The 26007-nt window shown below is 53.7% G+C and overlaps 1 protein-coding gene across 1 annotated transcript in view; it reads right to left on the bottom strand.

Moving 5' to 3' along the window:
* Positions 1–26007, bottom strand: part of plxna3 (plexin A3) — a 133318-nt gene that overhangs the window by 100105 nt on the left and 7206 nt on the right. The window contains exons 2-3 of the mRNA XM_088937736.1: positions 16300–17603; positions 15756–15938 (exon numbers count right to left, since the gene is read on the bottom strand). Of these exons, the coding sequence (XP_088793862.1) occupies positions 15756–15938; positions 16300–17505 (1389 nt within the window). The 5' untranslated portion in view covers positions 17506–17603. The remainder of the gene's footprint in view (positions 1–15755; positions 15939–16299; positions 17604–26007) is intronic.

Here is a 26007-nt window from a genome sequence, read left to right on the forward strand (position 1 = left end):
TTGGGGCCCTGGGTCCAATTCTGACCTGGGGTGCTGTCCGTGTGGAGTTTGCATGTTCTCCCCATGTTCACAGGGATTTCCTCCCACAATCCAAAGACATACTGGTAGGCTATCTGGCTTCTGGAAAAACTGGCCCTGGGATGAGTGTGAGTGTGTCTGTGTCTGTGTCTGTCTGTGTCTGTGTGTGTCTGTGTGTGTCTGTGTGTGTCTGTGTGTGCCCTGTGTGTGCCCTGTGTGTGCCCTGTGTGTGCCCTGTGATGGACTGGTGTCCCATCCAGGGTGTGTCCCGCCTTGCACCAGCTACTTGCCAAGATAGGCTCAGGCTTCCTCACGAAACTAAATTAGACACACTGATCGTCCCTTCCAGGACCAGGACTGTACAGCCCTGCTGCAGACACGGGACCAGGAGTGGACAGCCCTACTGCCAACACGCTGACCGGCCCTCCAGGACCAGGACTGGACAGCCGTCTTGCAGACACACTGACCGGACCTCCAGCACCAGGACACCCCTGCCTTACAGCAGAATCATCCGGTGGCAATTGGATCAAAAACCAGGACAGGAAGGGGGCGCTGGATGATGTAAACAGATCAATGCCTTTTAATGCCCGTGATATCAAATGATTTGATACGCCGAATTAGCCCTGCAATTAAACATGCCTGCTTGGCCATTTCAAGGCTTGAAACCAGAGAAAGCTTCCTGGCGCTTGCTTGCCAAGCCTTCGCCATCTGTCTCTTTGAATGTTGCAGCACTCGTCTGAGCCGAGCCCCAGACTCGACCAGAGAGAATTGCCTTCGACAAGCCACGTCCATCTATAAATATTCATGGCAGATTTACTCTGATGCTGGGGCGCGAAACCCAGAGATCTGGAAGGCAGGCGGAGCTCTCGGGAGTATGAGTGAAAATCTGAAATCACCACAAAGCAGGAGTAATTAATAAGCAGGATACAAAGACTTCACCCTGCTTAATGCTGGTACGATAAAAGAGTTTAGAGAACCGAGCAAACAAAAGAGGAAATGCAGCTGCCCAGTCTTTTCTGCATTATCAGTAAGTATTTAGCTGGGACACTGGAGGGCTGTGCCTGCTAATTGAAATGTCTTGCATATATAATCTAAGAGGAGATGACATGAATGTATAGAAATCCAGGCTCATTCCTTTTTTTGTCTGTCAGCGATTGCCTTTCCCCACACACTCAGTCCAGCCCTGTTGCAAGGGCATCCCCAAGCACCCCAGAGCTCCATTTCCTCAGAGCTGCTATTCTGCAGTGATCTCGGTGGCAGAATTAAAACGTGAGATGTCCGTGCAAAACCAGTCCCGGAGTCCTGGAGTTGAGGCTTTTCTGCTGCCCTCTGGTTTTCAAGAACGTCCGGGCCTCCAGCCGGCTCTCGGGAGACTTCAAACAGACTGACAGCGGCCTGCCAAGCTGAGACCTTTACTATGGAAGCCACTGCAGTCGCTACCGAGCTGAAAGGTTTAAAAATCCCTTATCAGGACGTGGGTACGGGAAAGGAAGATTACTGGCCTGTCACTTAAGCAGTGTAAAACACCACTGCAGTTTTCTTAAAGCTCCCTGCAAAGTTGCTCAATAGGCTCGGCGATACACTACATGCATGCGTATAGACAGGTTTTTTACAGTATTGACAGTATTTAGTGTTTTAAACACCTGAACGCTATTGGTGAATCAAGCAAGTAATCTGTTCAATCAAAAGAATTCTGCTCCTTGGGGACTGAAGATAATTTCTGCTTTTAGTCCTAAATCCTCTCTAAATAACTTGGTTTAACAATTACAAGTTTCGCTGATCGTAACAGAATTGTTCTATATCTTTAGAAATTGAAGATTTCTAGAACCTGCTGATCTGCTGACCATGGGCTGGAGATCGTGGTGTTATAAGGTTGCAGAAAGTTAGTGAACTTAAAGAAGCAGAATTAGGTGCAATTATGCAGCACATACACTAGGTGCTGTCTGAGCTTCATACAAGGAACTGTGAATGTGGCTTCAAAGCCAATCCCTGCCTTCACACTGAGGAAGACACTTATCTCCCAGAGCAAGGCAGAGGCAGAGGAGTGCAGCTCAGGTCATCTCCCTCAGAGCTGCTGACCAGGAGGAGGGGGCTGCTATCTCTCCCCCCGGGGGGCTAACTCGCCTGACCCCCGCTCACAAGTCAGCGATTATCGCTCTGCAAAGCCGGCCTCTCTGCGCGCTGCAGAGACAGCACATGCCCACAAACAGAGCAGTCTGCGCGGGCTGCGAACGCAGCCAAGGAAACCGCCCAGCAGCACGGCGCTGTGAAACAACACCGACGCGGAGCAAGGAAGAGTGTCAAAACATCAAATAATGAAAGAGAGAGATGCCCGAGACGCTCAAGCATCCTGCTGGACTCTGTCAGTAAAGCTCACTGCTGCTGAAAGTGTAACGAATAGAAGTCAAAGTCCGGGAAATTTCCCCAGTCCGGGAAACTGGCAGTCTCAGATGACCTACACTGCACACTTTATGCAATGGTGGCAGAACTCTGTGTCCATCCATCCATTTTCTAACTGCTGCTTCCAATTCAGAGTCAAGGGGGAGCCACAGCCTATCCCAGCAAGCAACAGGCGAAAGGCAACGTACACCCTGGACAGGACGCCAGTCCATCACAGGGCAAACACAGACACAAACACCCTGGACAGGGCGCCAGTCCATCACAGGGCACACACAGACACAAACACCCTGGACAGGACGCCAGACCATCACAGGGCACACACAGACACAAACATGTACACGCCCGCATCAGGGTCAGTGTAACTAGAAGCCAGTCTCTTGACTGTGGGAGGAAATCAGAGCACCCCCGTGAACACGGAGAGAACATGCAAACTCCACACAGACAGCACCCCTGGTCCACAATTGAACCCAGGGCCCCGGTGCTGCTAAGCACAATGCTAACCCCTGCACCATCATGCCACTCACTTAATGTGTCCTGGTATTTTAATTAGAAAGTCTTGAAAAGTCAACCCAGAACATATATTCGTTCACATTACGACTCACAGAGACCCACTGAGGAGACTTTTACACAAGAAGAGAGGGTACATCTGGCCCGTTTGATAGTAGTGAATTGACCTGAGGCTCCTATCGAGCTGTTTCTTGAAAGAAACCAGGGTATCAACAACATGGCTAGCTAGTTTGTTCCACTCTCCCACCATCCTTTGTGTAAAGAAGTGCCTTTGAGTACAACAGCAGAGCCTGCTCCTGGATGTATTGATATTCGTGCACATCAGACAAATATTAGATTAAATAAATCAGTCTTTTTTTATATAATCTAACAAGCAACAACAGTGGGCGGATGGAGGTGTCCTCAGAGTAAACAGTTTTTACAGCAAGCGGCTGGTGATCTTTTAAAAGACAAATATTTAATCCAAGGCGAGCTCGATTGATCTTGCAGTCTGACTTAAGTGCGTTGAGTGTTTTCTCAGAAACGCGCTCATGAGCTTTGGCATTGAAGTCCCTCGTCTCTTGCCCTCATTAAATTATTTGCACATTAATCAGAACCATAAGGACAAATCGGTACTCTTGTCATCTTTAACAGTCCCGAATGACTTTCATTGGCTTTCAAATCGCCTGATTCCAGGGCGGAAGAAACCCAGCCAGCAGGCCTGCTGTTGCTCCTCTTGTCCAGCACACTGTACCGTTTAGGACACTTTCTTTTTTTAACCGCGTCTGTCACTCCTCTCGCACTCCAGCTGTAGTCAGTGATGCCACTTACACCGGCAGCGTGTGCAGTGCGCCAGCAGCGCAGTAGTGCGCAAGGCCCGTTTTTACGCCACAAGGCTGTTTCTACACATGTTTAGCGGAGTGCATGAACACTACATGGCACAATGCAGATCTTTCATTCCGTCAGTATCTCACCCCAAAGATCCACCACTCCCAGACCAGATGAGAGGTGCTGATGAGTCCACCTCGCGGTCATTTCGCTGAGCGGCCCATCAAAACCCTGTGGCTGCAGTGCTTGACCGCTTGAGGCGTCCGATAAATCAGATCAGTGAAAACAACAGCACTGAATAAATCCGCCCGATGGTAACACAATGGAATCAAACTTTATTAGGGGACATCACCGGCTGTACAGTTACTGGACGCATGGCTCAGTCACATGGTTTCTTTCCTGGTGTTGATAAACAAGGGAAAGGCAGAAGTCGAGAAGCTTGTGACATTGAGCAACAGGCAGCGGCCCAGACCACGCGTCTGTGGCGGGATCAGTGCAGATCGCCAGCGGAGTAAAAGCAGGACACGTGGCGGATGCAGAGCACATTCCGCCTTAACCACACCGGTCTCCCAGGCGCTGTCCTTCCCCTGACCACAGCCGACCTCGGGCAGCAGGGTTCTGCTTTTCTGAGCTGTTGCAGAGAAGGAGAAAACCAGGCCGAACTCCTCCAGACTTCCTGAACTGCGGTTCGCAGCCCTTTCAGAACCTTCCGTCACGAAGCAGGGTGCAGCCCTCCCATCTTCACAAAGCCTCCGCCCCGCAGGGCTCAGCCTGTCTGCAACCGGCCGCCTAGATTGTCCTTCGCCCAAGAACGCCATCCTTGCCCGTACCACTGGCCTCCCAGCCGCCTCACAGGCTGAGATCAGAGTGGTTGAAGCCGGAGGGTGTGTGTGCGCGTGGCGGGCTGTCAGGGTCAGGCCAGAGCCTCTGGGTTAATGAAAACCTGCGCTTTGATGTGCAGGTGCCCGCCCAATGTCAGCTCTGACCTTCATGGGAATGCGCCCCGATCTGATGGGCTGAGCTGAGTTACGACGTCCGGAAATTAAAAAGAAACAAAATACCGCCCAGTGCATACTGAAAGCGCCCCCCCACCCCCATCATGGCCATCATGGCACACACCAGAGGGCCGGCCTGTCACCTGCACAGTGCAGGCAGCCTTCTTCAGAGGCGCTCTGACACGCAGCACGGCAAAGTAATTGATCATGCCTTTCTTGTGCTGAAAGAGTGGCCAGGGCATGAATGCATACCCCGAGCTGCCCCCCCCGCGCCACGGCCCATCCTCAGCTCTGCCAACTACCGCCGCCCCCTTCCCACCATCCTCTGCCTTTCCCCACAGCGGTGAGTTTGAGAGCCGCTCAGAGCGCCGTCAGGGCTCTCCGGTGACTCAGCACCCACAGCACGAACTGGGCGATGGGCTCCTCCGGCCCACAGCCCCTCTGCAGGGAGAGCAGCTCCCCGCGCTCCGCCCGTGCCCTTCAGATCCGCATTCCTGTGTCTGCAGCAGTCATCAGCCCCCCCACACCTCGTCTCCCTCTCGGTTTGCATATCCCAAGCTTTAACTCGGCGCTGGAAGCACTCGTTCTTGGGCAATAGGGTCTCAACAGCCCTCATCTCTGTAGCTGTTGTAGTAGATGGATAAAGGTTATGCAGTAAAGAACAGCCATTTCATGCTCCCCACTCAAACTTCTTGGAATTACACTGGCGTGCCCTTAAAAAGCACTTTCACAGGCTCATGCATGGGTGCAGAACAGGTGGGCAGCTGCCTGTTCTTGGCATCTGAGCGGTTACATAGGTGAGCTGTTGTGCTCAACATGAGGGAGAGCACAGAAAGGAGGTTAACATCTGCAGGAACACCTGTTAGCACATGAGCAGGACGGTGATAACATCCTGGGCCAACACTCCGCTGGCGATGCCCAACACGTCCTGACTGAGCGGCTCGTCACAGCACGGCACTCTGGGTACGTCTATCTTGGCTTTAAAATCAAAGCTTCCAGCTTGCAGCTCTCTGCCTGTGAGAACTGCGGAGAAAAGGAGTATTGACACGTTCAGAGATGCGGAACGTTTCTCACAGCAGCTGGACTGACCTCCCCGAGTCAGAACCAAGTTCAGCCTGAGACGGGCGAATTATGCAGAAGGTAATCCAAGCGGAACTAATGTTCTTCACTCCTGTATTTGAAGCCCAAAATCTCCCTCCGCCTCCTCCACCTCTCTCACGCTTTGGGTGAAAACACACAACCACTGACGAGGCTCAAGACGGGCGCTTCAAGTTCAAACCACGACAAAATGAAACCAGAACCTCCCGTTCGCAGAAAAGGTCGATGATGCCTGAACCCGAGCATCTGGCCAGGCTGGGCTGCAGTGTAAAGTCAGAAGACTCGAGGTGGACACTGGCCAGATGTGAATTGTGGTGCCAGTTAAAAAATACTTCTTAGCCACATTCACATGAAGGAAAACTTTGCAGTGTGCATTTTGAATGAAAAAAATAACTTTTTTTAGTTTCACCGCAATTTGTTTTTCCACCAGACTCTTGAGTCATTGTCGTTGCTGAATCACTATTCTGTGAAAGCATCTCCACTGTCAACCCCCCGTGCGCCTGTTAACATTGTTGCACAGCAATGAAAACTCTTTTCTAGCAAAGAAAGCATTCCTATGACACATGAACCCTTCTGACTCTTTTGCACTAAAACAAATTCCAGCCTCGAGGGTTAGACCACTAGATTATTGCAGTTTTTGAAACAGAATATTTAATTTTCCATTTTATCTTAAAGCTCAAGAAACAAGCAAGTGAGTGGCAGCACATTTTTCCTTCTGCCTTCCTAGTGGTATAAGAGCCGAGACCGAAGAAGACTGAAAAGTGTTTCGACATCGACAGACCTGGACTGCTTCGCCAGCTCCCCCTCTCGTCCCCCCCCAGTGGCGGTGTGGAGCCTTGGTCGGGGTCCCGGGCTCATGCCCAGAACGTTGTGGGTTCAAGTCCCATGTGGGCGCTGTGGCTGAACCCCTGCGCAAAACATTTCACTTGCTGTTCTCCGGTAAAACAATCCCTCTCTGAAAATGTAAGCGAGTCACTTTGGATAAAAGCATCAGGCAAATAAATGAGTAATATCAACAATCTCAATTTCACAGACCCCGTCCACTAGATTCATGCCACATGGATAACTTCACCAAGCTGGCCCAAGACCAGCTCGGGCCGGGCAGAACTGTGGAAATAAAAGAGGCTGACCGCAGTTTTCCGAGGGGCTGGGGTCACTCCTGATATTCTGGGCTTCTGCACAGGCTGCAAGCTTCTGGAAGACCCTGCACAGGGCAGCGTCCCATCTCTCTCCTGGCAGGATGGAAGCCCTTGACTTTCTCTGCTCCGGCACCTCTGGATCGTACGAGCTGTCAGCACATGTGGCGTTTATGGAAGCGGACGAGGGGGTGCACATCTGGAATCCATTGCACTTCCCCGGCCAGCTCCCCTCACATTCTTTCCTTCCTGTTCTATTCCTTGCCTCCTCCTGTCAAACACGAGAACAGCTCACTCTCCACACACACAAGGCAGCACACGGTCCCGGCCCGGACGCCTGGCTCTCAGATCCCCGTGTGACAGTGGAAGTTGATGCTTGTCGGGGTGGGGGGGGGCAGATGAGGCTCGCTCTGTCAAGCTAGGACCCCCTCATTGTGTGAGCTGGTTCTGATCCGGAGCTGGCTGGCAACCTGATGTCCAACTGTGAAAGTGTCCATCAGTGTCCTTGTGCAGCACTGCACAGAACGAGGCCCTAGCGACACGGACAGAGCTCCAAGGCGCAGTTTCTCATTCCTGCTTCGGATGTGCTCGTTTCTTGCTTGGCCTGCGTGGCACTATGCAGTTTTGAGCGCGAGAGCACATTGCTGTTTCTGCTTCAGATGACATGCAACACTATTCAGCTGCTCAGGCAGCTTCCCCAATCCAATGGTTTTCCAAGTGTTGGCGCATTTCCGGGAGAATTCTGGAGGCACGGTTTCAGTGTTGGTGGTCCAGTAGGACCAGTGTTCTTATGGACTTGAATTTCCATAACAGTGTTCCAGAATGGTGACCCAGGACACTAAGTTTTGGAGATCTGGCACTTTGGATGGGAAATTAAACCTAGATTATGCAAATTCAGTCATTAAAGATCCAATGGGACCATTTGGAAGAGGAGAGGTAAATGCAAGACATAAATCCTGCTTCACACAAAGAGCAGGGCACTTTGAAACAAACTAACCCTACTGTGAAATCTGCTTGATTCAGCGCCTTCAGACGGTCTATGCACATGAAACTACACAGCCTCCAAACCCCAAGAACCATCTTCATCAGTCTCCATGGCCTACGTCACCTGTTGAGACCGTCTTTCAGACCTGTTCTGCAGTTATCCAACCACTCACCCCCAGTACCAGCACTCGAATGAAAGAACAGTGTCCACTAGAGATCTTCCACTGCGGAAACTGAGACTTTTTTCCGTGAAACCTAAAACTCAACTTCTTGTCAGATTTAGGACTCATTAAAGCCTGCCTCTCTTATAAAACTGAGTCCCGTTTTCTCGAACGAAGGGAATCGCAGACGTAGCAGCTCGTACCATGAAGCCGGAGTGAAAAGGGGGAAGCCAAGGTTCAGATGATTTCCCCCTTCACCCCTGATCGAGTGGGCGACGCCACCTGTCTTTCTGCAGCGTGTCAGATCCGGGGTGCCCTTTCTCCCTTCAGGAGCCCCACCAGCAGAACCGACTCTGCTGTGTTTTGGAACCGCTCAACCCCCCAAAAAAATCAGAGGCCGTGTGAGGGACGGCGGTAGTGCTCCCAGGAAGGACAGCTCCAGCATTCGCGGAGATTTATGATAAACAGACTTCCTCCCCGATCTCACGCTTCCCCGGCTTGGGACCGGCCGTAAATCTCCAGCGGAGCCCTCCTGTGTGGGGGCACAGATTGATGCTGCCGAACGAGGCCTGATTTCAGCTCGCATCCGATTCAATTCCACCTGCCGTGAAACACTGCCACGGCACGGCCACGTCTGCGCTGGGCCCCTGCTCCCGGCCTGTTCCCCTCGTGCCCCGCCTGGCCACTGCCCCGGCACCTGAACCTGGGCAGCTGAGCAGTGCCACACACACGGCTCCCACCATCGCCCACGAGCTGGTGCAAGGACACCGCCGGGACACAGCGCCAAGCACAAAACGGAGCAGGATGCGGTTGAGCTGGAGGTTTTGCGCCCCTTGCAGGGTCTGACATGGATGCTCACGCAGAAGCTGATCTTTGCAGCGAGGAGCGCAGTTCAATGTAGTATAGTTCAGGGGGGTGCCCGAAGAGGGTTCTGCAGCCGAAACGTGGTGTTCTCTTTCTTCTCTTTTCCGCACGGAATAAACCTGTTACTTGTTCCTTAAGGTAGTAGATCACATGGTTTTACGGCTTTGTCAGTTTCCTCAGGTCCGTATCATGCTAATTCCCACCTCTCTATGGTCCACCATACAGCACCTGATGTGGCTCCCCGCGGCACAGTGCTGTAAACCCCGAGAAAGGTCAAATGCAATGAGAAGCACAGAAAGAGAACCAGGACAAAAAGTAGAGACTACTTTTATACACTCCGCTCGAAACAGGAAGGAGTCTTAAAAGCATGCACGCTCTCTCTCTCTCTCACACACACACACACTGCTCTCTGCCATAGTGCTGCTTCTGTTACAGTGCACTCCATCAAAACACACTGACAACCTCGGGCTCATTTCCCTAAGGTCGGATTAGCGGTCTTTACAGCCTGTCGCTGACTCACTACGCTATGTGATCCATAAAGGAATTTGCCTTTTCCAGCTGTAATGCATTTGAGCTCTGAGTGCGTTAGGCGAGAGCGGCACCTGGTTTGGACCGGAACCCCAGCCCGGGTTTTGTTCTTGTCTTGCACAGGCTGTCCCAGCAGTGACCAGACCCACCCCGGCCGTAATAACCCCAAAGCTGCATTTCCAGGGCAGGCAGGGAGAGAGACCATTACAGCTGCAAAAGCCCACTGTGAGAATGAATCATTACTGGCCTCACAGGGGAACTTTATTCTGATAACCTTTATTAATACATTAAAAGGCAAGGACTGAGAATTGCATTTTTCTTCCTCTGAGACGCCTCCAGCCCCGAACTCTGGCATTTGTTTGATCACAATTATTATTTTTAATTCCTGGGTACAGATGGCTATTAGGAGTGTGTCCTCAGAGCGAAGATGATGTCATTCCTTTCTTTTATTGGAGGAGCTGCGCGGGGATCATTTGGCCTTGCTGTCAGATGATCTCAGAGTGACTTATAGGGCCTCGCGCCCCGAACCGCCACCGAAGGAGACGTCTGATTTTTCACCGGGGAAAATTCTCTCTTTTCGCCTGCACAGCCCCGCCAGGATTGATAGACCTGCCACCCCACCACAATTCCTCCGTGCACCGTAGGCAGCGACGCTCCCCCTCATTCCCAAACACCAGATCAGCGGTCAGATTCATTTTTTAAACCCCAGACGCCTGGAATTGGCAATCGATAAATCTTTTCACGCGGCACGGCCACAACTCTTGCACGGAGGTGTGTGCACACAGTCCTCGTCTGCTCATGTCCACAGGGCGTCAATATGCAATAGATGCATATACCAGTATCGCAAACACTACTTAAACCACTGAAGCTTGTGCCAATTCGGTGCCGGGATGTCGCACAGTGCTAATGTTTCAGTGCTGACTGACAAACAGGAGGTGGGAATGTAAGGGCATGGTCAGTGAGTGAGGCTCACGGATCTCTGGCTGTGGCCTGTAGGTGACCCGACCAGCAGGGGGCAGCGCAGAGAACAGGCTGGGCTCTCAGCATTGGCACCAGAAAAGGCAGAGCCCTCGCAGAGCCTGGAGAAAGATTAGAAGTGGCAGAGCAATCCCTCAGCCCTCAGCGAGGAGGGCTTATTTCAGAGCTCATTTACCGGGAACCCAGGCACGGCACAGAGGCTGGACCACGTATTCAATCCACTGCAGAGAGGCGCCGCGGCTCTGCCTTCAAGACGGCCCCCATGGGGCCCAGGACTAACAAGGGCTGGCGAAGATGGCAGCCTCGTAAACAACCGACCCACACATCCCCTTCCAGGCTTTGACAGTCCTTAACGGCCGACGCCGGCGCTTCGGGAAAATGCTTCGCTGGCTGCGTGTCTAATCAGCAGACGGCTCCAAGCTGCGCCCCAGCGCGGGAGACACCAGGACACTCAGGGGGCAGGGAGGCTCCAGCCAGACTTGGAAAGCCCAGCAGCCTGTGCCCTGTGCCTTGGACTGATCTCGCAGCCCATGTCAAGAGCATCGCCGCTCGAGTGAGATCTGTCGGGCAGCCCATGTGAGGGCAGCTCCACACAGCACAGCAGCTCTGTATGTGGCAGCGTCCAGGAATACCGGCAGGCTGGGGCCCGGAGCAGGGAGGCCGACCGAGCAATTCTGAACAGGTACGGGAAGTGGCGGGTAAACACAGCCCAGGGGTTGAACAACCATCAAGACCAACGTGGACGGAAAACAAGTCTCCTCGATTCACACAGACCAGAGGACAAGTGGACACGATGTGAAAATGCATTTTTAACTGAAAATAGGAAACTGCCTCTTTACACAAAGGGTGATGGGAGAGTGTAACAGGCTGTCTGGACACATTGATGGAGCCGATACCCCAGCTTCTTTCAAGAAACAGCTGGACGAGATCCTTTGATTAATTAGCCAGTAGCAAACAAATGTGTTAGAACGGCCCCCCTCTCGTCTGTAACCCTTCCAATGTAGAACTGTGAGAAAGATTGTTAGACAGCCGAGAATGAAAGGCAATTGCCCCTGACTTACAGGTCGGCTGTGTGAACATTATTTAAAGTCCTTATCTTCACTTTTGGCTGAATTAATTAATTTTGACTGGTAAAGACCCGTCTGCCTATTACACTCTATATGTATATATTACTACTAGGCTATTGCAATGAGCTGCAATCCTTGATCAAGAGCAGCTGATATGCAACTGGGTGTGGTTTTCAAAGACAGAACATCAATGTGGTCTACTGCATATCGTGAGTATAGCAACCTACACAAAGTCCTATTCTATTCCATACGAACGTATTAAAAACAGAAGTCAGTACAGAAAAAAACTTGAGTGGATATTCATTTGCTGAGGAAGGCTGCCAGCACGCTGCCAAGCGCTGGCTGTGCTGCTGGCAGTAACTGGCACTACCCTGAAACTCAGCTGCGGCAGTCCTGCCCTCGCATCTGCGCTGTGCCCCCAGGGTGGCACCGGCAGGGAGGACAGCCCACAAATACCCCAGGGCTCGGGGGGCGCCTGCGGGGCGCGCTGGCACCTGACCACAGAGGGAGGAGAACGTCCCAGAGGCCGGAGGGACTGGGGGGGACTGCTCTGCCCGAGCAGGTAAGAGCAACCCCAATCCCCCGCCCAAACAGACCACCCACCGTCCTCCTCCTCCTCCTGCAGCGAGGAAGCTTCGCCGGCACAGGGGGCCGCTGGCTGGCAGGCAGGAGGGAGTGGAAGAGGCCTGATTACAGGCCATTTCCCTGAACGAGGGGGGCTGCGTTTTCTCTTCTGCCGCCAAAACAAACAAGCAGTTTGGGTAGAGAGACGGGTCATTTAAACCCCCAACTATCCCCCAAACACAGACACACGCCCCCCACCACCACCACCGCCGCCGCCGCCACCCACCCACCACGCCACCACCCAGCCCCTTCCCAGAATGAGCTGGAGCCCGCCTGGGCAGGCAGCTCGAGGAAGGCAGAGGGAGTCCAGGGGCCAGCACAGGCACGGGAGAGGGAGGCCAAGCGCTGCACGAGGGCGCTAGGCAGGCTGGGAAACCCCCGCTCTCCCGTCCTGCGCCCCGCGCGCCTGAAGGGGCAGATGGGGCAGTCCCTCGGCACAGGGGGGAACCCGATTAGCGGGACCGCAGCCGGGCCCGCCGGCAGGGGGAGACTGAACACGCGGCCGCTTCGCGGGCTTGCTAATGAAAGGACCGCGACCGGGCTCGGGAGAACAGCCAGCGCCCAGAAAGCTGCTCGTGCTTTTCGATCTGCCCCTCCCTGTTTTTATCTCCCCCGCACCTGTGCTGGGATGAGCTGGAAACACAGCGAGCGGACAGAACCCGCGGGCGGGCCCGGCCGGAGTCTGCTGGGCCACCGAAGAGCCTTCAGAGCCAGCGAGGCGGCGGGGAGAGGCGGGAGGGGGCTGCTGCTGCATGGCTGTTTTCTCCAGAAGCTAAATGTGCTTCCGATTCTTTTTTTCCTGCAAGTCGCAGGTCTTAAAAGCCGCAGAACGACCAAGAGGAACCGTAGGTGCAGAGCACGATGAGGATGAGGGATTTTTAGCTGGATTTCATTTAGAGACGGACAAAGGAGAGCCAGTGCCTCACAGCAGCAAACAAAAGCTTGGAAAGAGGCCCTGGTTTGTAGCTGCGCTAGCTGTGTCAGGACTGTCGTTTTCTGCTGCTGCAGAGCGTACAGTTCCATGCTGGCAGTGTTGTACAATGCTGAAAGGGGGAACCATATTCACGTTACACCAGCCTATAACGTGACAGATCTGCCGTCTCTGCGTTACGCTATTAAATACCCTTCTTGATACACCTCTCGGCAGTATTGTTTTCTGTTCTGCATCCATTTTCTGCCGTATAATTCTCTAGAAAAGCCACACAGGGAATAACTAGACCATCAAAGATATGGGAAAGAACCGTGTCAATTTACACAGTAATGCCCAGCGCCTAGTAGGTCTGCCATCACAGTTGCTGAATGACAGACAAACATAAGCACAATCCACAAGCACAAGGAGGATTTACTAAGAAGCAGGCACCCTGGTCGTTTGTTTGTATTTCTATCACAAAAGCCAGCTTTTTTAATTTTATGAAACATTTTTCAAACCAGCATTGTCTACTGTCGGTGCAGAGCAGGACCTCGTATTCTGGAAGAGCCACAAAAGCTTATGATCCCTAACACATGACCATATATCATCACAGGAGAAGAATATTTCAAGTCCAAGACGTAACTGGATCCTTATCTGAATCCGAGGCCCGAAGTTGTGCAGCACTGCTGTTGACTCTCTCCGTGAAGAAACGGTGAATCAGCCGTGAGCAAAGGATGACACGGCTCTTACATACAACCAAGAAGCATGTGAACATAGCGCACCAGCTGCAGGGAAGTGTCTGTGCAGTGCTCATCTAGAGACAGACGCAGGGCCCTGTCATTGTACAGGGAGCAACAGCCTTTCCACACCGACAACGCCAAGCAACAAACAGAGCAGGCACTAGCACAACAGCTCTTTTTATTTTATTCCTGTGCATCGTGCAGGGCCCAAAACAGACGCTTCGCAGCTATGTATACCAGAGGCACGAAAGCACAGCAGAAAAACAAGGCAACTCCAATATGCAGCATGTGTGCTCATTTTAAAACACTCTGTGATTATGCATGCACAATGCAGTAGAGTATATGCACTGACACGGCATGTTTTCAGTGTTGATGCAGAATGTTCTTCTGTAGGGAAAGGGAATAGAAATGGCTCTCTGTGCCAGCAGTGCTAGCCAGAGATTCTGTAGCCTGCAGTGCTCTCTGGGCATTGTGTCTTAGATGGGTAGCTTAGAGCAGGGGTTCCCAGTCCTGGTCCTGCAGGGGGCGCTGTCTCTACTATAGGGGTACCCACAAACCTGGTCCTGCAAAGAATGCTGTCTCTACTGTAGGGGTTCCCAGTCCTGGTCCTGCAGGGGGCACTGTCTCTACTATAGGGGTACCCACAAACCTGATCCTGCAGGGGACTGTCTCTACTATAGGGGTTCCCACAAACCTGATCCTGCAGGGGGCGCTGTCTCTACTGCAGGGGTTCCCAGTCTTGGTTCCAGGGACCACCTAGAGGTAATGCTGTCCTTACTACAGGGTGTTCCACTCCTGATTCAACTAAGGCTTCAATTAGGTCATGAAGCCTCAGCTGGAATGAAAACCAACAGGTGTGTGGACCTCTAGGAGCAGGACTGGGAACCCCCACAGCAGAGACAGCGCCCCCCTGAGGACCAGGATCAGAAACCCCTGACGTAGTGTCTTTTGTGCAACCTGGGCAAGTCGGGGAGCTCGTGCGGCTCACTGGCTGACGCGCTACCAAAGTGACAGACTCGCCAATAATTCACGAGGAAGGGGAGGTGTAAGCGTATCCTCATGAAATATTGCTCTAATGGCAGAAAGTCTGGATCACGCAAGTGGAAAATGCGCACGTCTCACTGTTCAATTTTCTGTTTAATGCACTCAGCGGCGGCTTCTTCAGCGCAGACAGCTGGACAACAGCGCTAATGGCACTTTGTCAGTTAGCAGCAGCGCGAGCCCCCTCCACCACCAGCCCCCAAATGACAGCAGCCGAAAATAAAACACCCACTCAAGGAACAGACGCCAGGGCAAAAAAAAAGACATCAGAACCCCTCAGCTGATCTGCTTCATTTCATAATTACTAAAAATGCTTCACCGGGAAGAAAAAAATAAATGAACATAATGGTTACTGGGTTATATTCTTCGCAACAGCATCTCAAGGAGACTGTAGTGGAGGGGTGAGGAGGCCCTGGCACGGGGATTCAGCCTTTCACTGCAGTCCTGCTCTTAATTACTTAATTGATCCAATTACTGAGTTACTCAGCCCAGATAATTGCGGTCGGCATCCACAAAGTAAAAACCCAGAACGCACCCGGAGGACCGAGCCCTCCCAGAACCGCTCGCCCGCAGATTCGCTCAGCAGTCCACTGCGCGCACACAAGGGCGGTCCAGCAGCAGAACGACTGCTCATCGCCAGCGCACGAGGCTCCGCGCCAAGGAGAACGGCGCTCCCAACACCAGAGCGCACGGAAAACCTCATTTCTGACCTCCCGCGGGCAGATCAGCCCCTTGAAGACAGAAAGAATGAACTGGCCGGGAGAGAGAGCACACACTTCCTCCCACAGCGGACTCTGCTCGCGGGAAAGGTCGTGACCCTAGGGGACGCCCATGCTCAGAGGACACCGCGTCTGGAGATGTCAACAAGGGACAAGCAGGGGGAGGTGCCCCGCCTACCTTTTTGAGCTGGCCGCTGCGCGTGCCCACAAACACCACCGAGTGCTCTCCGTAGGTGTAGGCCGCCACGGCGGCCATGCCTTCGGTGCGGTCGTCGAACAGGGGAACGCCCTCGATCACTTGCAGGCCTCCCAGGGGCTGGTTCAGCACCAGGCCACAGAAGTCATCCCCGATCTGCTTGGGCTGCAAGGAGGACAACAAGGGGTTTTAATCGCGGGGTGTGTGTGTGTGTGTGTGTGTGTGTGTGTGTGTGTGTGTGGGAGGGCTCTCGCCTGGGAGAAAACCGTTTATGTTCTGAGCTAATGAGTCAGTTACCACCTTTTTGGTGATTCTGGTCACTTTCAACTACTGTGCCTTGGAAAACTGAAGAAGGACAACCGCACGTTGACAGGGAACACAAACGTTTCTCAATGGTTCAGTCAGAAACTGCTTCAATGGTGGAATTCAATAGGTACGCCAAGCGTTTAAGAAGCGGAGCTAAAACCCAGAAGACGCGGCGTTCCTCTAGGGCCAGCGCTGGGGCCCACCAGGCCAGGGGACTCACCGTGTTGATGCAGGGCAGCTCCTTGTTGAGCAGCCAGGGCAGGGAGAGCTTCCCCTCGCCCCGGTAGCAGGACTTGATCCTCTCCCGCATGGCCTCGTTGACCTGCCGCAGGGTGAAGAGGCACAGCACGGTCTCCCGCGGCGGGTTGGCCCGGTTCTTCTGCCCCTGGGAGAAGAGCACAAAGAGGACGTCCTCCTTCTCGGACAGCCCCAGGGCCCTGGCCAGCCTCCGGCCGGGCCGGTGCTTGTAAGCAGCCTGGACCAGGCGGTACTCCACCCCGTCCTTGGTGCAGCCCAGGGGGAACTCCACGTAGGAGTAGAACTCGGTGTCGTCGGCGCACATGCGCACGATCTTGGAGGTGAAGAACTTCTCCCCCGTGGCGTCCATCTGGGTGAGCTGGGTGTCCAGCTGGAGGGTGAGGAAGTAGATGTAGGTGCGGCTGGCGAAGCCGTAGACGTAGTAGATGTCGAAGGCCGGGTAGAGGGAGAGGGTGTCGGAGGGGATCTTGATCTGGGAGGAGACGAACTCGTCCTGGTACACCAGGCTGAACATGCTGACGCTCTCCTCGTTCACCACCAGCTTGCGGCTGGAGAGCGTGGGGAAGTACTCCGACTTCCCGTCGATGGCCGCCCCGATGAAGAGCCGGCTGCCCGCCTTCGCCTCCTTGCCCTCCGCCCCCTCGCCCGCCTTGGCCCCCTCCTCCTCCTCGACCACCACCCCAGCCATGCCGTCCGCCTCCCGGGCCCCCGAGAGGTAGTGCTCCTTGCGGTGGTGGGGCTCGCCCAGCTTGAAGAGGTCCTCCAGCCGCAGGAACTGGCACACGCCCTGCCAGATGGTGCCGCAGGCCACCAGGCGGTGCCCGCGGTAGTCCACCAGCAGCATCTTGTTGACGTTGTCGGAGGGCGCCAGGCGGTGGGCACAGGCGCGGACGCTGGGCGGGGGGTAGCAGCGGGCGTTGTCGTCCACGGGGCCCGTCTGGTGTGACCGCAGCTCCGTCAGGTTGGCCGACAGCTTGTAGATCCAGTTCACCGCGCCCACGAACACCTCGCCCGTCTGCCGGTGTACGGTCAAGTGCGTCAGGGTGGTGTCCGTGACCCGAAACCTGCCTGCGTCCGGGGGCAGCCCCGTGGGCTCCACGGGGAAGCCCTCAAGGGGCCTGGCCTGCAAAAAGAGGCAAAAGGCCAACGCCAGGCCACCGAGCGCCATCGATGCGGGCTTTTGTGGGGTGCGGGGGTGGGGGTGGGACTTCCTCCTCTCAGCTTCCTGCAGCTTTTTCTGTCCGCCGGGACTTCAGTGTCTCATGTCTGAAAGAGACAGAAATTGAGAGGGGAGGTCACAAAGCTGGCGGCACAACTTGTCTTTTTAAGGCGGGGACACATCCAAGTGATGCAAAAGTGTTGCGAAGCACAGAAATACCTCCCGCCGCAGCGATGCAGCGAAGCCGAGTCCCCCCCACTCTGCTTCGCTGCACCCCCCGCCTTTCCGGGCCAGAACCCGTTTTTCACACCTGCGCTGGTGGGATCTGGGCCCCCTGCCCGCAGAGAACTGGCGTGAATCGCCAAACGAGCCGACCGGCTCTCTCAACGGTCTCAAGAAGCACAGCGGGTGTCACCCGAGTCCAGCAGGGACGCGCGATGTGAGCGGTATCCTAGACTCATTCACCTGCCCGACTGGTCGGGCACGGGGGGTGGGCGCGGTTTCCCGATCGGAAAGACGGGAGGCCGCTGTGGCTCGGCACCTTGTGCCTTGGAAAGCAAAACGCCCAGACGTCCGGCAACCTTCAGCGCTTGCGTCATTATCCCTCCCCACCCCCTCCTACAGCCCATATCCCATATCCCCCTGATGCCCATTCCGGCCGTCCCCAGTCCATCTGGAGAGTCGTATTAATGATCCGGATCGGAGGGTCAATCTCCTGGAGTACGGGTGGCGGGGGGGGTGGGTATCGATCGCAGAGCCGCTGATGGAGCCAAGGCCCATCATTCCTGCCCCTCCCCCACTCAATGGATTGCTCATAAACCTTTATAGCTGTCACTACCGCTAATCCAGAGCACATTCGTTAATTAGGCCGCGGCGCGGGGAGCGCGGGGAGCAGGCGGGAGGAGACGACAGGAGGGCAGGGGGAAGTGACCGGGGGACTACTGACCAGAACCACAGCTCCCTGGTCAGGCGCAGAGCTCTCCTGCCCCGCCCCTCTCCCGCCGCACTGAGCCAACAGCCCCCTCCCGTGGGGGTGGCGGGGCAGAGCCAACGAGTGACTGGCATGGAGCCATCCTGGCACCTCTTAGCCCATAATTGCCTTTCAATCCTGCTGTTTGCGGGGGGGGGGGGTGGCTGGCAGGAAACGCCCGTAGCCGAGCCCCATCGGACTGCGACCTCTCCAGCAGGCAGAGGGGGCTCAGCTCTTCTCCCCTGGGCGGGATCCTCTAGTCCAGCCGGGAGTTCAGGACCCCTGTCCCAACCTCAGATCCCCTCCAGCGGGACGGAGCACAGAGCGCAGACAAGAGCCCGGCCAGGCTGGAATGGGCGGTGCCCAGCTGGAGCAGGAGCAGTCCGCACCGCTCCGCTCCAGTATCAGGGCCCAGAGACCCCTCTGCTGCTCCCAATCCAGTGTTCCTTCCGAACAACCCCCCCCTCTCCTCCCGGCACACGCCCTGCGGCTCTCCAGGCTCTCCCAAGAGGAGCGTTCTCAAACCCGCCCGGCCAGCGAGCGAAACCCACACTCACCCTCCTTCCAATTATTTTGCATTCATAATGAAAAATTAATAGGAAGAGTGAAGCAGGATATTAAAAAAAAGGGAGACAGTTCAGCTTTATTGAATCCGTTCTATAATTGAGGCAACAAAATGAGCTCAGCAGAATAATTACTATTTAAAGGCCCGGTTTTAATGCAGTTTGAAAAAAAGAGAGAATTAGGTCCAGCGGCTGTATCTAAAAGGAGACTTCACAGGCAGGAAATGTGAAGTTCCACACGAGCCAGCTGGGGGAGGGTCTTCTCGACTCCAGATGGTTACTGGAAAGTACCTGCGCTTACAGCGAACAGCTCTGGAATCCACATCAACGGGCCTGATTTCTCATTTTCCCTCGTTTGCAATAAAAGGCATTTGGCTTTGCCTGTTCGGGGACAGACTACGTACAGCAAGTAAAATCATACTTTGGAGAAGAGGTCCCCCGCGAACTCCTCTCTCCAGCTGCTATAGTGCACCAGTCCTTCCGTAACAAGACTGTAGCCAGACCCTGAAACCAGGCCAGAAACTTCATTTCACCATCACATAAGGGCCAGAACCTTTTCTGGAGGAGCACTTTCTTTATCTGGAACACTTTCTTATCTCAAGCCAGCTCCAACACCTGTTAATTGCATCACAGCTCTGGCCAGTGGGGGGGGGGGGGGGGAGGGCATTCAAAATCAATGACCTGATGACCTAGCCATTTGGCTTTCTCATCTTGAAATGGTGTCACACCGATTTATTTAACCGAACCAGGAGTGAGACGCACTCAAAAAGACTCAGGTGCTTCAAGCGTCACAAGGACACTCTTTAACATAAACACATTTCACTTGCAGGACTCTTAAATGAATTTGACTCTTGAATTCAGTGGCAGTTTACAAGGTGTAGGGTATATTTCTTCTTTTGTCTTTTCTAAAAGGGCCTTTATTGAACTGGTTCTGTGTGCACCTTGGCTTCCTTGCTGTATTTCGTAACCCCATCTACCATCTCCTCTCAATGTTTTTTTTTTCTGTCGTTCTGTAAAGCACGTTGAGAAGCCACTTTCAAAAGGCGCTATATAAAAATAAAGCTTCTCACTACTCAGATTTCAGTAACGACCTGTCCAGCCTGCTCATGGGGCGTGCTCAGCTTGTTTTCTGGACCACAGACCCACCAGCACCTGACCGCCTCACCCCCCCCAGCAGACACGCTCACCTCACTGAACCCCTGACTTCACGCCAACCACGGCGCCTCACCAGCCTGGAGCTAGTGGGAAGCAGGGGTTCCCCACACAATCCTGCAGCTCAAGCATCCTTCACTTTTGAGAAGATCTCCTGTTCTTCCCGGCTGATCCTGACTTTTTTTTTTTAAGGCCTCTCTAGACTCCATCGGATCCGGTCAGATCTCTCCCCCAGCGGGTCTTGCCGATAGACATTCAAAGTTCAAGTGAACACGCATGAAAGGCGGGACACTTCCACTTGTGTCCCTGCACCGGCCGAGTGCAGTATGACTTAATTCCCTGCTCCCAGCAGGCTTGTGGGATCCAGCACCAGGCTGTAGCTGGCCTGGCTCAGCACCCTGCGGGTGTTAAGACCCGGAATGGTTCAAACCACTATGGAATTGGAATGGGAGCCTGACAAAATTCTCTTGCTTCACATTTCCCTCCACCGTCGTCTCCAACTGATGCCAATGGGTGAAGGAGCCAGGATTTACCGAACAGTTGTTGGAACGCCAAATCAGCTTCAACTAGGTCCCAGCTGAACAACCGACAGGACGACATCCTTGAAAGACAGCGCCCGACTCCAGCCTGTCTTCACCGAGCCTTGAAAAATAACGTCTAAATGGCGAAGACCTTTCTTATTCAAATCTTCATCTTGTTAGGTCAGGGTAGTTCAGCTCTTAATAAATTCCTTTCCCAGAGAAGAAAGGGGAGTAAATTTAGTGCTGATCCAGAACGCTGAAACTCCCTAAAATTGAGCTCTTTTGTCCCCTAGTGACAGACAATTGAACAGGAAACTATTACTGCGCCCAGTCTGTCTACAATCACCAGAAACAAATGAGCCTGAATATCGGAGCAGGTAATCAGGTTGGAAATTACACAGAAAGTGGCCTTTCAGCTGCAGACGCCAGAGAACGGTGTCCGCGGCCGAGCGCGACCCCTCTCCCCCTCTCATCCCTCTCCAGGGCGACTCTCCCGAGAAAACGGTCGCCGGGGGGAACCGCTTCCCAGCGCCTCCTGGAAAACGGCCCGGAGGTCTGGGCTGGGATCGGCCACACGTCAGGCTGCGTGCCGACCGCAGCGCGTCGCTGGAGAGGGGACTGGCCTCCCTCGTGTTCCCGCGCAACGACGTGTCGGACTGTCCCAAAACCCCCCCCAACACCTCTCCAGCGCGCAGCTCAGCCGCGTGCGTCCGGGTCCGGGGAACGGGCCGAACCCGGGGCGCGGGGCTCCGGTCCCACAGCGCCCTGCTCCCGCGGTCCCGTCGGGGCCGATTCCTGCATGACCCGGCTCTTCCTTCCCTGTGAGCTGCGCTGACCACATCCTCCGCGCCGGGCTGTCATCCGCCGAGCGAGCCAGGCTTTTCAAAGTGAATAAACCTAATCAGACGTCTACCCATTAATTACAAACAGCGCTAATTTTTTAATTCAATGTGAACGTCTCCTCGTGGCAAGTCGCGCGCAGGAAGAGACCAAATGGCTCGCTTTCAAAGAAATGAGCTAAGCTGTGAGAAACTGCCTTTTCCCAACCGATTCAGAGCCACTGCGCAGTTTAACTGGTGCCAGTAGCACAAGCAGCATCTGAGGGCCGGCTGGCTTGTTCGCTCCAGAAGACCACAGCGTTCCGTTTCAGAGAAGGTCGTCCTTCTTTGGCTCCTGAAGCTACCCAGCCTGCCCTCACACGCCTCTCTCTGCTTTACAGTGTGAAATAAGAAGAAAGGGTGACACACAAGAGGAGCCGTTTGTCCCTCCCGGCTCATTTGTTAGTCAGTAGCTAAGTGACCTAAAGAGCTCACCCATCTGTTTCTTGAGAGAAGACAGGGTATTGTCTTCAAAAACCATGACTGAGTAGCTTGTTCCACACCCCTGCCACCCTTTGTGTAAAGTAGCGCCTCCTGTACTTGGCTTTAAAAGTACTTCCACATCGTTTCCACTTGCGACCACTGGCTCCTGTTTCACTGCTCATTCCACTGCCGGGGTGACCTTTGTCAAGCATTTGGGGATTTTTAATACTTCCATGACATCCCACTGTATTCTCCTCGGTTTTCTGTGCAGCACATTCCTTTAAAGATCTAGACTTTATCTGGTTTCTTTACTCTGTACTGATTTCAGGGCAGCAAAATATTCCTTGTACCTAGATGAGCAAGATTTTGAATCTTCATAATATTAATTTTTGAAGCACTGCATCGTACAGTTTGAACAGCTTCTCTCGATTTAAATTCTAAATTTCGGATTATGTATCCTAACTTCCTGTTTGCCGTTTTTTGCTCCCGTACATTGTCCAAGGAGGAATATTGCATTAACATTGCCCAGTCTTTTCCACAGGTAGGTTTGACCAGGTCTGTCGGCCCTCTCTTACACTAGAGCTGGGATTCGCTATCTGCATGTAACACAATGCACCTGTCTGCATTCAAACTCATCTGCCAGGTGTTTGTCCGGTCTTGAATTCCGTCTCTTCACGTGACTGCAGGAGATGATTCTGAATACTTTAATCACATCTTGCCAGAGCCTCATGTGTCCCATGCACAAGAAGTTCTGATCTTTTCAGCACGTCCTGGGCGCTGCTCGCTCCTGGAATTCCTTTGTTTGCTTTTTCTATGGGCTCTTTCCAGGGTTCCAGAGCCTCTTCTAACGAGATTGCTGATCCCCCCCCGCCAGCCAGCGCCAGACCAGTCCCTGGAAACGCCAGGCTTGCGATGTTCTGTGTGTGCGTACATAAAAACATCCTAAAAATTCACTGAAGCATCTCAAATCTGTATGCAAATTTATTTTTCTTTTTACAGCTGAACAAATAAGTCTCTCGGTTTGGGGGGACACAATAGAAGTGCACTATGAGTCACATCACTTTTGTCTTCTTCCCTGCAGATGGGTTACTGGTGTGCTACAGACCCCACTCAAACAGCACAGCAGTAAATACCGCAGCTTAATCCCATTTGGTTTTGCACAGATTATCCAGCACCAAAAACGTAGACAGACAGACCCAGAGAAAGACAGTAACAAGCGCACACCACCCCTGTTCCCTGTCCCGCTGCTGCACATCCGTCCCCCTTTACCCCTGTAAAGGGCTCGGCTCTGATGGTCTCTGCCTGCTCCAGCTTTCTGTTTATCTTCTGGTCCGCACCACAAACTGGCCCAGGGCGGAAACAGACTTGCCCGCCCCTGGTCGTGCCACCAGCTGCGTTTAAACACATAAAACCACTTCCTTGCCTTCTCACTTAAAAATCCGGGAATCATCTTCCGTTCCACCACCCTACCCACCCACCGAATGTAGATCCTCTGCTTGATTTAACGGGGCGGCTGCCCCCGATACCAACTCCCAGAACGCACCGGGAGACCGAGGGCCTGAGCGCACCCTCAGGGTGAGGCGTCGGAGCCGCGTGCTCATTGCCACCTCGAGAGGACAGCCTCTCCCCCTTCACCTGGGGGCCTGCTGCTGTGTGCAAGCTGGCACTTCCCAGCACACCTGACCAGGTGTGCCCTCCGGCCTGCTAATGCCTCGTCGGGCTGTTAATGAGTTAATGAGGCAGCGCGGGGCTGGGGGGGGAGGCTGTCATTTACACAGATGCAGGTGATTGGCTGGTGCGAGGGGGGTGTGCATGGAGGCCCTCAAGGCCGGTTCCCACGCGCTGACAGGTGTAGTTCCTCAAGGCTGCTCGCTGACCCCACACACAGCTGCTGCAGGAGCACTTCTTACCCAGAACCCTGCCGGGCTGGAAGCCGCTGGGGTTGGCGTCTCTTCAGCAGCTCCTGGGCTATAGGGGCTCGGGGGGGGTTCAGAAGCAGGACAGCCTGAGGGACACACCTCTGCCGCAGCCACTGGGGGCAGACACGCCGGACGTGTGCAACAGCACGAAAACGTTTTCAGGCTGTCGAACAACAACAAATGAGAGGGACCGAGGCAGCGGAAGGGGGCGTGGGCAACGTTGTCGTTCTGGGGACCCCCGGTCCCCCATGACTCGTGCACCTCCTTACGGACCGGCCGTGTTGCGGACAGCGGGGGTCTCACAGGCGCGGCGTGGGGCCCCTGCAGCCCACGTGTTAATGGTGAGAGGCGAGCAGGCGCTGAGAGACGTTCGGCACCATTAAAGTCGCACCTCGTTAAGGGCCCGGCGCACGCCCCCTCCCCCCGTTCTCGAGAGGGCCGGCAGCACTCGAGCAGGAAAAGCCGCCGCCCGCTGGGCCAGATGGGAAAGCCACACCTGACGGCCCCCCGCTCTCTTTCGGACCTCACAGCTGCAGGAGAATCACCCCTGCGGCACCCTGCCCCGTCCCAAACTCAGCTGGAGACCGGGAGAGAGCAGGCTCTCTCCAACGCACCTCAGGGCCCCGAAACAGCCACCTGGAAAGCAAGCCCCAGAGTTTTTGACTTTCTCAGCAGGACGCTGAAGAGCAGGCTCTGCTCATCAGAACTGCGTTTCTCCGGCATCGCCTGCACAGCAGGGCAGGGGGCAGGAGTGCTACAGGGCCCGCTGTGCAATCGTTCCCACAGCATGGAACTCCCCAGCTGGGCTTCTGGGCTTGTTTCTAGATTAAAAACAACACATACACACATTCACATAATGACCATGTGGGTCTACCATTCCACAGGCAACAAATGTGTGAATCACAAAGCTCTGTAGAATAAAAGCTAAACCAGTTGCAGCTGGGTTGATCCATCAGTACAAAGTCACACACGCACACACGGCTACCAAGCAGAAAGGTTATTCAAACTTGACGCATCCGTCCATGTGAAATTACTCAAGAGAACATAAGCTGGAAACCACCATACTCCGGGGTCGTCTTGAGCCTGAAGAGGGTCAGACAGCAGTGCAAATCTGATCCTCTGCCATCAAAGTTGAGCTATTCACTCAACACGCAGGCCCACGGACCATTCCACCAAAAATGACACTGAGAAACACCTCGGAAATCTTTCAGAGCTGATACTGAGAGCGTCCACTGTAGGGAGTGCGGAGGGTACAAAGCCAGTGAAAAACATTAATACTTTGTAGTTGGCTTTTCTCCTTTTGGAATAAAGGTGGCAGGCTTCAAAGGCTGGAAAATCAATTGCTTTCTGAAAGGTAACCCTTAACAGTGTGTGCAGCAGCCAAGAAAAACGACAGGACGTAGCACAGTGTACAGAGCAGCCTATTCTCTCAAGGATCAGCGTTACCGTATTTCTGCAGGTTCACATCATCTGCGACATTAAAGCACAGACCTGGGTCACAGGCTGCTATTCTTCTCTGGCCTTTAACATTCTGAGAGGCGTTAAAAATGCACAAGAAAAATGCCATTTTTTTTCCAGTACTCGCATGTTGTGTCTTTGATGCTTCTCTCGGACTATAAAGAAGCATGTTGCCATTTAAAACTCTTCCCATCGGCTCTTCTTGATCGAGGCGAGAAACAGTCAAGACTGTCTAACCAGCGCCTCTGTGAATCATGACAGAAAAGCAGTGCAACACTTCCATCACAAAACAGAAGTTCAGTGCTTCTGCATGTTGTCATATTTCCTCAGTTCTTGATTGGTTCATCTTTCAGCAATCACTGTTCACCAATACCACTATGATTCGAAGCAAACGGTTCAGAAATGAATTCATCTGCTAAAAATATTTTATAGAGCACAGAGGCAAAGAGTTAGGGGAAGTATGTGCGAGCTGCACAGGCTTCGGAGCTCAGCGCGTCAGAAACGAGTGTTTTCAGGTTCCGATTCCCCATCAGCCTCATCGGTGTTAAGATCTCAGAGCTCAGAGCTTTTTTTTCCCCGAGAAGCAGTTGTCTTTTCCTTTGGAACAGTTATTAGGGAGAAGAACCT

This window comes from Atractosteus spatula, chromosome 2 (assembly GCF_055471065.1).
Source record: "Atractosteus spatula isolate fAtrSpa1 chromosome 2, fAtrSpa1.hap1, whole genome shotgun sequence".
Taxonomy (NCBI): domain Eukaryota; kingdom Metazoa; phylum Chordata; class Actinopteri; order Semionotiformes; family Lepisosteidae; genus Atractosteus; species Atractosteus spatula.